We start from the raw sequence: 12,928 nt of genomic DNA on the forward strand, positions 1-12,928 counted from the left end.
TCTTTGTGTGCTTCATATGGTAAATACATCTAGTCATCCCATTGCTTTCCACTTTGAGTATATAAGTAAAAAAAAGTCCTATATTAATCTCACGTATTGCTTGTTAAGGATATGTAAATACTTTAATGTCCATAGCTTGGCCACAGGTTCCCTTTAGGTAAGTATTTGAGATTGCAGAATTAAACATTAGTAAAGAACAAGTTTGTTAAGAAAAGTGTGGTTACTTGTGTGAAACTTGGCCAGTTAATCGTTTTTGACCCTATATAGTAGTTTAAAGTGGTTCTAAAGTTGGAAGTTTTTTGATCTTAAAGCGGGAGTAAAGTCCGCTATAATTTATTTTTATTTTTTTAAGGCTCTCTGGATTATGCCATAATGTACTAGTATGCACAGCATATTAGTACATTATGGCAGACTTGCCTGTCATATGGTGGTCTCCAGCGCAGGACCGGGACCAATCCGGCGAGCCCCCAGCGTTTCCATCTTTGCCCGGTTTTCCTACCGGGTCCCATGCTTTCGGCCACTGGATAAGCCAGGCCGTAAAAATGCCACTCCTACGCATGCACGCAAGAGTCATGTCACCGTTGCACGGATCAGGGCCATAAATGTTCGCTGAAGGGATCAATAGGGTCTCTTCTGTCATAAATATCCTGCCTGTCAGCCATTTGATTAAAAAAACAAGTTTACTTCCACTTGAATGCATTCTGTGCATTAATGTAAAACATCTTCTGTGTGCAGCAGCCCCCTTCAGCCCCTCTAATACTTACCTGACCCCCATCCTGATCCAGCGATGTTGCACAAGAGTCTCGGCTGCCTCAGATTCTCCCTCCTAATTTGCGGGCGCCATTGGTTCCCACTGCTGCCAACCAAAGTCTGTGAGCCAATGAGGAGAGAGGGGGCCGTCTGCAGCTCTGTGTTTGAATGGACACACAGAGCAGCAGCTTGGCTCAGGTGCTTGCTGTGGGGCACTTGGTATGAGGGAGGGCCCAGGAGCGCCTGGAAGCAACCCAAGAAGAGCATCTGGGTTGCTCTGTACAAAACCACTACACAGAGCAGGCAAGTATAACATGTTTGTTATTTTTAAACAAAAAAAAAGCAGACTTTAGTATCACTTTAAAGTGGTTGTAAACCACTAATTTTCAAAAAAAGAGAACATGCAAGGCAATGCCATAATATGCTAGTATGTATCGCATACTAGCACATTATGAAATACTCCCCTTGGAACAAAGCGCCCCAACACTGTAAAGTTACTGCTGAGAGGGCTGACATGTTCCCCCTGTCTGTCTTCTGGGTTTGCAAGCTTCGACTATATGATTGGCTGGAGCCGCGATGACGGCACTCCTGCGCATGCGCTCGGAAACTGCAGTTTCCGGCATGGTAAGCCACTGATGTCATCGGATGCATGCACTCTGAATATCGCCTAAAACTGTGCAAGTACAAGTGGTAGTACAGAGTTTACTACCACTTTAAGGCAAAAAAAATATGTTTTGATGGAGTTGTTAAGAGTTGGATATGCAGTAGGGAGGTGTCCACTCATTCCGTGTTATAAACCAACATGGTATCACTGGGACAAAGAAAAAAATGGAGATTTCTACGTGGACACAAACTGAGCCCCCCATCCCAGTGACGATACATGCTGGGGGGGAGGGGCGCTATCATATAAAAGGGACACAGAAAAGAATAAAAGTATGGACTAATCTATATAATGGATATGTATATTTAAGGTTGCTGCAGTAGTTTTTATTCCCTCATGGAACTAGAATGCCAAACATATAAAGTCCGAGAGTTCCACAACAGATATATGGGCATTGCAAGTGTTTTTCTGTCCTTTTTTTTGGTTTCTTTATTCTAGTTTTAGTTTTAAATCAAATGAAAGTGCAAGTTTGGAATGAAGACTTGTTGTGTCTACTTTCAGTCCCTAGATACCTGTAAAAGTTATTTTCTTAATTACTGTAGCACAGAGCATGATTTTCACAATTAATGAGTAAACGCGGCTTCTCATTATATTTTATTATACCTGAATAGTTTACAGCAAACTTGGATGCTGTCCAGTGCCGTTTTGTAACCCTTAAAACTACAGGTTACTCTTACCCTTTCACTGCCAAGTGTTCAACCTACAATCGATGGCTCTCAAACCTGTCCTGATCGGCTCTCGAAAGCTGTGTACAAACGATCGGATTATTGTACGATCAGGTTGAAAGCAATATTTTCCATCCGATTTTTTCATTGTGTGTATTATTATTATTATTATTATTATTATTCAGGATTTATATAGCGCCAGCAATTTACGCATCACTTTGCAATAGGTACAAGGTTTTAAGGGTGTGCCGATGATGTAGACGCCAGCATATATGGTAAATATCTCCTAAACCATGAAGGTTTAGGAGATATTTACAGTACCTACAGGTAAGCCTCATTATAGAAGTGGTGTAACAGGGTTTACAAGCACTTTAAAGCTGAAGTTCCCCTTTTGGGAGGAGCTTTGCTTTAAGGTCCATATCTCACATGTACACACATACGAGGACCAATTTAGATATGAGCCAATTGCCCTACTAGGAGAATACCCAGCAAAGCACATGGGAGAGAGAGCATACAAACTTCATGTGGATAGTGTCCCAGTTAGGATTAGAACTGAGGAGCCCAGTGCTGCAAGCAGATGTGCTAACCATTAATCTACTTTGTTTTCTGAAGGGATCCATGACCAGGAATTTTCATTTATAAAGTTTAAAAATCTTGAAGGTATAGAAATGTGTAAATCATTTGAGGCTCTTTTAGAGTGTCAGTAATGCCTGAGGCTGTGATTGGCACTACTCATTGTTGTCGTAGGGTAACCTTTTATATGGGGAATGGAAATGATCCTGCTGGCTTCTTCTAATAAATGAGGGGTTGACATATCTGCAACTGCCTGTCTGTCTGAAAGCTTTCCAGTTATCTTTCCTATTTTTGGTATGTTGTTTCCTTCTAGTGTTCTGCTGGGAAAAAGAAAATGATATGAATGCAAACATCTGCTCCTTTGTCTGACAGCTGTATGTTCACATCATTTTCATTTAAATAAATCCAAGTGGAATTCTGTCTAGCCATGAACTGATATGTAGACCGCACTTTATGGGTTTTAAAGCCATAATATTGGACAAAAATGAATTGTCTGGTAATATAAGGCATGGTCTATTAAGCCAGTCATTTGCATCCAGAGTCTGTCATCGTGCTGTAAACATACAAGTGTAATATGTTGGTCTGTTGGTTAAGCAAATCATTGAATTGGGTAAGAAAACCTCGCTACAGTTACCTCTATGTTTTGAGGATTGTGATAATGCATTTATGTGGCTCTAGAAGCAGTGATGGTGAACCTTGGCACCCCCAGATGTTTTGGAACTACATTTCCCATGATTCTCAACTACACTGCAGAGTGGATGAGCATCATGGGAAATTTAGTTCCAAAGCATATGAGGTGCCGTGGTTCGCCATTGCTGTTTTAGAGTTACTGTTTATATTTATTCCCTCCATGTCAATGGTGGTTAGTACATGTCTGAACTTTATTTGTCAAAGATAGTAATGAATTAAATGGCAAAAATCTCTCACAAATCAGGCCTCCCAATGTGAAGGAATTTGTGGTGGCCAAAATGCACAGGCATTAGCAGCTTGGATTTCTGTCTTACAAGGGCTTTTTGTTATCATAGATGCCAAAAAAAAACAAGTTAATTGGAGCATTGAAAGTAGGGGAGTTAAAGGAGAAATCCAGACAAATTGCTACATGCTTAGAATGTGTAAGGATTTGTAATTCCGTGCAGCCACTTGCGTGATTTATACACCCGCTGCAAGGCAACACAGATGAGAGGGTGATGCCACATTCTCTGTTATGCTGCGTGCTGCACAAGACCGGACTTTCCGCCGGAATAAACTGACGGAGTTCCGCTGAAACGGACTTGACTACACACGATCACACCAGTAGAACGCGATGACATACGGCGGGACTAGAAAATAAAGTTCAATATCCAGTAGCCAATAGCTGCCCTTGCGTCGTATTTGGTCCTTTGGAATAGCACACAGACGAACGGTTTTCCCGATAGGAATTGATTCCGTTGGAAAGATTTAAAACATGTTCTATTTCTTGGTCCATCAGAGTTTTTGAAAATAAAAAGTCTGATAAAGCCCACACACATGATCGGAATATCCGAGGAAATGATTCCATCTGACCTTTTCTGCCAGTTGTGTGTACGCAGCATTAGAGTTAAAGACTAAAGTGGTGTCACTTCCTTCTTGCAGCTTTCTGAGTGGATACATTGACAACTCATCAACATATTCCTGGTCAGCACTTGCAGCAAAGCATGATTGACTGCTGTTGTTGCCCCACCCCTCCCAGTCTCAGTGCTGTCTTGCAGAAGATAACAGAAGGCTGATATCAAGACAGGGTTCAGGCATCTTGTTCATATTTTACACTTATTTATTTATTACAGGTACTTATATAGCGCTGTCAATTTACGCAGAGCTTTACGTATACTGTATATAGCACATTCACATTAGTCCCTGCCTTCAAGGAGCTTGCAATCTAAGGTTCCTAACTCATATTTATTCATATACTAGGGACAATTTAGACAGGATCCATTTAACCTACCAGCATGTCTTTTTAGTATGGGAGGGAACCGAAGTACCTGTAGGAAACCCATGCAGGCACAGGGAGAACATTCAAACTCCGGGCAGGTAGTATGGTTGGCATTTGAACCAGTGACCCTAGTGCTGCTAGGCAGAAGTGCTAACCACGTCGCCACTGTGCTGCCAACTTTTAGACTTTAATTTAGCTAATGTGAAACTGTATTAAAAAAAAAATGTATTTGGATAACCTAATAAAATTTTAGGTTTGGCATCTTACTAAAGATATTTTATCCATGGACCCCTAGATGACTCTTGATCTTTTCATAAAGATGTATTGAAGTGAAGTGACCGTTTTATTTTGTTTTTTTTCAACCAGGGAATGCTCCAGGCATCTGAAATCCTTAAATCAGAAAGTGAAGAAGTGAAGAAAGCATGTCATGAAATGTCTTCAAAAATCCTACAGCTCGAAGAAGACCTGATATCTGTGACTCAGAAAGCCATAGAAAAAGAAACTGAATTAGACAGGTAATGCTGACAATGCAGTGTGGTATTCGGGTTCCCCTGGGTTTCTAATTGCCTATTTATTTACGTCCAAGTTATCATATGTACTTGCTGCAGGGAGCTTGACTTTTAGGCCCCTTTCACGCTGGGGGTTCAGTCTAGATCCGTCTGTCAGTTTTTCAGACAGATGCAGGCTGAAACACAATTCCTGTCTATGGGTGGGCAGATGTAAACGTATGATCATCCATTTACGTCAGCCTACATATAGGTGAAAAAACAAACAATTTTTTTTTTTCATAGTTATAAAATTTTGCAAACAAATAACCTTTCTTCATAAATATAGGCCAAAATCTACTCTTCTTTGGTAAAATGAACCCAAATTAGTGAATATTCTTTAGTCTGTGTGAAAGTTAGGGTCTACAAACTATGGTGTGTGTGTATATATATATATATATATATATATATATATATATATATATATATATATATATATATATATATATATATATATATATATTTATATATTTATTTGAAAACTGATCAATTCTGATGTACTGTCGGCCTCATTCCTCTCGTTCCTTGAGGCCCTAAAATACCAGGACAGTATGAATACCCCCTAAATTACCCTTTTTGCAAAGTAAAAAGTCCAAGGTATTTAGTAAGAGGCATAGCGAGTTTTTTTTATAATTTTTTTTTTTCTGCCACAATTTTTTTTAGAAAATACTTTTTTTTTCTTTTTTACTTACTGTAACCAATGCAGTACAGCATCATCATATGACTGGTATAATGGTGATACTGATTGGTGACAGTATGTTAACCATTTCCTGCCTGGCTCACAACGATATATGTCGGCACTTTGAAGAGGGATATAGTTATGACAGCAGCTAGCTACCATAACCCTGGTATCTTCTTCTTCAGTGAGCAGGCCGGTTCAGATAAAAGTGGTCTCTGTGGCGGATTCACCGCAATATCACTTTTATCAGTGGTGGGAGAGGCCCCCCCCCCGCCACTCTCCGGCGATCAGGTCATTTTGCCTGTTTGGTATGGAGATGAGTGAGGGGAAGATGGCCCCCACCCAAAAACATCACTTCCGCCCATAGCTCTTAAAGGGACTTTTTTTATTTTTATTGCATTTTAGTGTAAATATAAGATCTGAGGTCTTTTTGAGGGATGTTTACATTCCTTGTATTAGGAATAAAAGTGACACCATTTTTTTTTTTTTTTTTATGAACAGTGTAAAAGTAAAATAAATTAAGAAGAAAAAATAAAAACTTTTTTAATGTGCCCCGCATGCAGAACCGAACGCATATGTGAGTAGCACCTGCATATGAAAACGGTGTTCAATGTGAGGTATCACCGCGATCGTGCGAGAGCAATAATTCTAGCCCTAGACCCATAGAATTTTTTAAACGTTGCCTATGAAGATTTTTAAGGGTAAAAGTTTGTCACCATTCCACGAGTGGGTGCAATTTTGAAGCGTGACATGTTGGGTGTCAATTTACTCGGCGTAATATCATCTTACACAATATATAAAAAAGGGGGGGCTAAATTAACTGCTGTCTTATTTTTTAATGCAAAATTTTTTCCCCAAAAAAAGTGCGCTTGTAAGACCACTGCGCAAATATTGTGTGATAGAAAGTATTGCAACGACCACCATTTTATTCTCTAGGGTGTTAGAAAAAAATATATAATGTCTGGGGGTTCTAAGTAATTTTCTAGCAAAAAAATAAATAAAATGTTTTTAACTTGTAAACACCAAATCTCAGAAAGAGGCTCAGTCCTTAGGTGGTAAAATCTCTCTCTCTCTCTCTCTCTCTCTCTCTCTCTCTCTCTCTCTCTCTCTCTCTCTCTCTCTCTCTCTCTCTCTCTCTCTCTCTCTCTCTCTCTCTCCTCTCTCTCCTCTCTCTCCTCTCTCTCCTCTCTCTCCTCTCTCTCCTCTCTCTCCTCTCTCTCCTCTCTCTCCTCTCTCTCCTCTCTCTCTCTCTCTCTCCTCTCTCTCCTCTCTCTCCTCTCTCTCCTCTCTCTCCTCTCTCTCCTCTCTCTCCTCTCTCTCCTCTCTCTCCTCTCTCTCCTCTCTCTCCTCTCTCTCCTCTCTCTCCTCTCTCTCCTCTCTCTCCTCTCTCTCCTCTCTCTCCTCTCTCTCCTCTCTCTCCTCTCTCTCCTCTCTCTCCTCTCTCTCCTCTCTCTCCTCTCTCTCCTCTCTCTCCTCTCTCTCCTCTCTCTCCTCTCTCTCCTCTCTCTCCTCTCTCTCCTCTCTCTCCTCTCTCTCCTCTCTCTCCTCTCTTCTCTCTTCTCTCTTCTCTCTTCTCTCTTCTCTCTTCTCTCTTCTCTCTTCTCTCTTCTCTCTCCTCTCTTCTCTCTTCTCTCTCCTCTCTCCTCTCTTCTCTCTCTCTCTCTCTCTCTCTCTCTCTCTCTCTCTCTCTCTCTCTCTCATTTCTCATCAAAGTAGTTTCGTGTCACCATAGTTATGATCACCGTTCTAAGCAATAGTTTTAGCTCTGATCTGTGTTGGGTTACAGGTAATCGCATGGTACAGGGTGCCAGGTACCATGTGACAGCTATCGCAATAATAAGAAAACAGTTGTGAATGGAAGCTAAGCATGACTGTTTTTTGTTTACATTGTAATCATGTGATCACCATGGTTGGTCATAGTGATTACATGATACCCCAGGAGGTGTTCTCAGTGACGTAGCCGTACGTTTCTGAGCCTGTAGCTGCTGCCCACTCTCAGAAAAAAATACTGTGGTCAGGCTGCAAGTTGTTAAGGTGGATTTAAATGGATGTAAACAGATGTAATTCTGTTTATGTCCATTTTTAGCCAAGAAACATTTTTTGTGTATACATTTGTCATCTCTGATTGGTCTCTGGAAGAAAAAAAATATATGGATGCAGGCTGATCTAAACGGAACGTTCAAACTGAAGTGAAGACAGATGCGCACAATGATGTAAACCTGAATCTGTTTTTTCTTTGACAAAAATGTGATGGAACAGATGACACCTGTGTGAAAGGGAACTTATACCTGTGATCGCTGTGTTCAGTACATCTTTATGGCAGACTATCCTTGAGTGACTGGTCAGCATCACTGATGTAGTGTATACTATGACGGTGACTGCCAGCTGACCCCAGTATAGTAATAAAGCATATGAGAATCATGTGGCGCTGTTGGCATGTACTGACAGCTCTAGTTACTGTTGATATCAGTTGACATTGGCTGGTGTCTAGAGTGCAGTCAGAATGCAGTAAATGTTCCTGTTTCAAAACAGCTTTGGTCTCAACAGTCTTTGCATCTAAAGCCTAACTGATTTTTGAACTATTGTTATGTGTCAGTGGGTTAAATAATTTATTCACATGGTAAGTATAATCTAGTCCTCTAGTTAGATGTCTATAACAGTATCTGCTATACCTTAACTCATGGTGGATTTGCTTTAAATCTAGTCTATTTAAATCATGATTTAAATCACTAGTAAAATAGCTTGATTTAAATCATAATTTTTAAAGAGCAACTGTGTTTTCTGTCCCACAGTGGCTCCTCCTCCTCTGACCTGCTATTGAATCACTGACAGTCCCATTCACTTTAATAGGAGGGCTGGTGATGTGACAGTGACACAACAAGGTGATGGACATGGCAGCAGCATATGAGTGGATGCCCGCTAACAGGCACTGCCATGATAGATCTGAAATGACAGGTGCTCTTTAAATGCAAGGACTCATTCTTGCTGGTAGTTAGAATATTTAATATTTGCAAACAGAATGAAGATTTCCTATTCAGAATAATAAGCTGTCAGGTTAGTAAAACAATGATATCAGAACCAGTTCATGGGATAAAGGAATATTCCTGAACGTTCTTCTTTTTTTTTTTTTTTTTTGTATAATCTTGATTTATAGAAGACAATTGACATGTCATGTCCAACATTTCTATCTGAATAAAGTCTCAAACCCAAATGGGCATGTATCACATACATCACATGCAATCAAACGAAACAAGAAAATAAAGAAAAGAGAGGAAATGCCATGGTGAATATTGTGCGAAGGGCTGTCCCCATTACGGATTTAGGGAAGCCTCATTGGAAATAATCACGGTGAACATATTTTGTATGCATATAGAAATGGGTATAAAAGAGCCTTTGCATGATAGCTCGCCAGCTGGCGCTAAGCCAGCGGGTGCCATTAAGTTCCCAGTTAAATAAGGCACCTAGCCAGCGACAGGTACCGGGGAAGGGGGGGGCAAATAAGGCCTCCAACTAACCTCCCCCCTGCCCTGCACACGAGCCAGGGGTGCCTGAAGCTAATGCTAAAAGCTATCAGCAAGGAGGTACTCATCGAGGCCAAGATGCAGAGAGCGGTGGCTGTTGTGACTCAGCACACACCACCCCTGGAGGTGATGCAAGCAGTGGGTTGCACCAAGAGGCACAAGCCTCCAGCGGGATACCTGACTTGTGTGAAGGTCTGGAAGAGGGCTCGTGCAGGATGGACCAGACCAGAAGGTAAGTAGCAAGCAAGTCTGTAAAACAGGTAAGAAAAGTGCAGAAACAGGCCGAGGGTCAAACACAAGTAATCAGTCCAGGAGTCAGCAAGGCTGAGTGCAGAAGATAATCCAGGGGCAGGCCGAGGGTCAAACACAGATATCAGTCCGGGAGCCAGCAAGGCTAAGTGCAGCAGACGGGATAATCCGGAGGCGGGCTGAGGGTCAAACAAGGTATCAGTCTGGGAGCCAGCAAGGTTAAGAGCAGGAAGTCCGTTAAACAAGCCAGGGGTCAGGTCAGGGGAGAATCAGTGTAGTCTTCAGGCAATCCAGGTCACAACAGGAAGTGGTAAACAGGAACAGGAAGCAGAGGAACACAGGTGAGCTGAGACAAACCAGCAACTTGTCTGTCTGCTAAGGCTCCTTTTATAGGCTGGTCAGGGAATTTGCGCTATGCGTGTGCTTGTGCGCGCGCCGCTCAGTAGGGCCGCGAATGTGCGTGTGCCAGAGCGCCGATCCATGGCAAATTTGTGTGCGTCTTGGCACAGGGAGATGGTGAGCTTGATCCAAATTACTTCCCTGATAAAAGCTCAAGGGGAGAAACAGTGCCACTCTCGAGGGAGGGGTCCTCCCCTCCAGCAATGAGGCATTGGGCCCTATGTCCATCAACAGCATGGTGTACAATACATAAACCACCATCCACGTAACAGGGGATGTATACAATTTCTGAAAGGTATAGTAGAGAAAAGAGAGAAAGAGGAGACAACCAAATCATACCAAGTCTTGTGATAAGCCTTTTTCATGCCTACACCAAGCACTCCGTTCTTGATTGGAATATGTGACCTATTGGAACCCTGAGTTTTGTCTTGCACCGAGGAGTGACCCTTGCCCCCTAGGTTCCTGGTGGCATTTGGGTTTTAAGGGATGGTTCTCCCATCTCTAACAGAGCTCTGTCTAGGCTAGAGGGCATGTGTCTAAGGTCAGAAACGTATTCTGTCCAGGGTGTCCAGACACCAACAAAGTGGTCTCGAGAACCCCTACAAGTTGCTATCCATTTTTCCGCTTCCCGGATGTCATTCACCCTGCTGATCCACTTCTCCTGGGTAGGAACTCTGGGCTGCTTCCAGTAAATAGGAAGCAAGCGCCGTTTCGCATTCAGTAAATGAGGCAATTTGCTCTTTTTGTATTGGCTGATTGGAATCCTATGGATGTGCAGGAGGAAGTGAATCGGGCATAGAGGAACATTTAGCCCTAGTATGTCTTTTATTTGGCCCTTGATATCTTCCCAAAAAGGCCTAATTACGGGGCATTCCCACTATATATGGAGAAGTGTACCCCTGTGTCCACAGCTATATAGCTCAGACCTGGAGGGATAAATACGTGCCAAGTCTGTTGGGACCCGGTACCAGCGGAACATTATCATATAGTTAGTTTCCTGGGTTTTAGAGTCAATAGAGCATGAGTGGGTCAGCTAATACAAGTGGGTTAACTGGGTTTCGGTAAGTTCCCGCCCCAAGTCCCTTTCCCACACCCAAATATAAGTAGGCTTCGATTCGTGTGTGGTGGAGCCCAGTAGTGGGTATAGTTCAGATACCATATGAGGTATTGGGTTTTCATCTACAAAAAGGCACTCAAATGGTGTGAGGAAGGAAAGATCTCTGATTGAGCGGCTATGTATCTCAAAAAAGTGATGATAAAGTTGTCTTCAAAAGTCCATTCCTGAACCGTTTTGTCTAGCTTGCGAGGGCGTCAAAGCTCAAGAGCTTACTTACATCTTGGAAGCCTTGTGGCTCTGCCCGCAGGTCCAGGGGAATAACGATTCCAGCTGCCCCTGTCTCGTGCAATCAGTCCTCGGTGGTTGCAAGGACAGCCGATTTGTCTGGGACAAAGCAAGAGTTGTCTGGTGTGAAAATCCCCCTTGTAGCGGTGATTAAATGCAGCAGCGGTGACACACATCCTCCCTCACTCCTCCATTGCCAGAACATGCCCCCCGGACGTTGTTCTATCTCATGCTTACTGTAAAATTGTGTAAATGCATTAATGCAGTGCATGCTATCTCAACTTGTAGAGCTTGGATTCATTGAATGAGTTTACTAAAACTGTAAATATTGCAGAATATACAGCCTAATGCTACATAACTAAGCTCCATTTCATGCTGAATAAACTAAATTATTAATGTATCTTAAATAGAAAACTATCTTTAGATAGTTTTTACTTCAAAAACATTTTATTAAAATAAATTTAATAAAAATCAATTTTAAATAAGAAAAGAAAATCGATTTTTTTTTTTTAATTTTAAATCTGAATTGTTTTTTTTACTTTAAAAAAAAAAAAATCTTTGCTTTATGTCCACCCAGCCTTTACTGACATAAATGAATGCTCTCTGGCCAGCATTAGTATAGAAGGGTTTATGACCATAATTGCAATCTGCTGACCAGTGGGTCTAAGTGGAGACAACAGACACTATACAATGGAATATGTAGCATAGTGTACAATGTGGAGCCATGTGAAAAGTAAACAATGCACCTCTGATTGGTGGTCAACAGGAAGAATGATACCTTGCAGTGGTGATCAGAATGCCATACTTAAAGCAGAGTTCCACCCAAAAATTGAACTTGGGGGGGGGGGGGAGCGAATACCCTCTTTTTAGAGGGATCCAGTTTCCACTTCCTCCTGGGAACCGTGGTGCCGGTAGGAAGTTCACCTCTCCCCCCCTCCCTCTTGGCAATTATCTTCGACATGTCACAGGTCCCAGATGATTGCCCAGCCAGTCACAGTGCGCAGCACGGCTCACGCATGCGCAGTGTGTGCCCGGCTGTGAAGCCACAGCCGTACGCCCACAGCGACAATGCCGGTGCCGCAGAGAGGGAGAGGAGCGGGGCTTTGTTCGCCCGCATCGCTGGACCGTTGGATAGGTGAGTGTTCGATTAATAAAGGACAGCAGCTACACTTTTTGTAGCTGCTGAATTTTATATTGGTGGAGCTCTGCTTTAAAACGATTAACCACTTCAGCCCGGAAGAATTTACCCCCTTCCTGACCAGAGCACTTTTTGCGATTCGGCACTGCGTCACTTTGCAATTGCGCGGTCGTGCAACGTGGCTCTCAAACAAAATTGACGTACTTTTTTTCCCACAAATAGTTTTCTTTAGGTGGTATTTGATCACCCCTGCGGTTTTTTTGTTGTTGTTTTTTTTTTCCGCTATAAACAAAAAAAAAAAAGCAACATTTACATTTTATTACTATAATAAATATCCCCCAAAAATATATAAAAATAACGTTTTTTTCTTCAGTTTAGGCCAATATGTATTCTACATATTTTTGGTGAAAAAAAATCGCAAAAGTTATAGCGTTTACAAAATAGGGGATAGTTTTATG

The 12,928-nt window shown here is 42.0% G+C and overlaps 1 protein-coding gene across 4 annotated transcripts in view; it reads left to right on the forward strand.

The window, feature by feature from the left end:
- The window catches only part of TAX1BP1 (Tax1 binding protein 1), a 160,157-nt gene that overhangs the window by 91,162 nt on the left and 56,067 nt on the right, over positions 1 to 12,928 (forward strand). For all 4 annotated transcript variants that reach the window (XM_077491348.1, XM_077491350.1, XM_077491349.1 and 1 more), the window contains exon 6: positions 4,964 to 5,112. In XM_077491348.1, the coding sequence (XP_077347474.1) occupies positions 4,964 to 5,112 (149 nt within the window). The remainder of the gene's footprint in view (positions 1 to 4,963; positions 5,113 to 12,928) is intronic.

Source organism: Lithobates pipiens, unplaced genomic scaffold, assembly GCF_037356315.1.
Source record: "Lithobates pipiens isolate NorthernLeopardFrog02 unplaced genomic scaffold, aLitPip1_a1.2 Scaffold_19, whole genome shotgun sequence".
Taxonomy (NCBI): domain Eukaryota; kingdom Metazoa; phylum Chordata; class Amphibia; order Anura; family Ranidae; genus Lithobates; species Lithobates pipiens.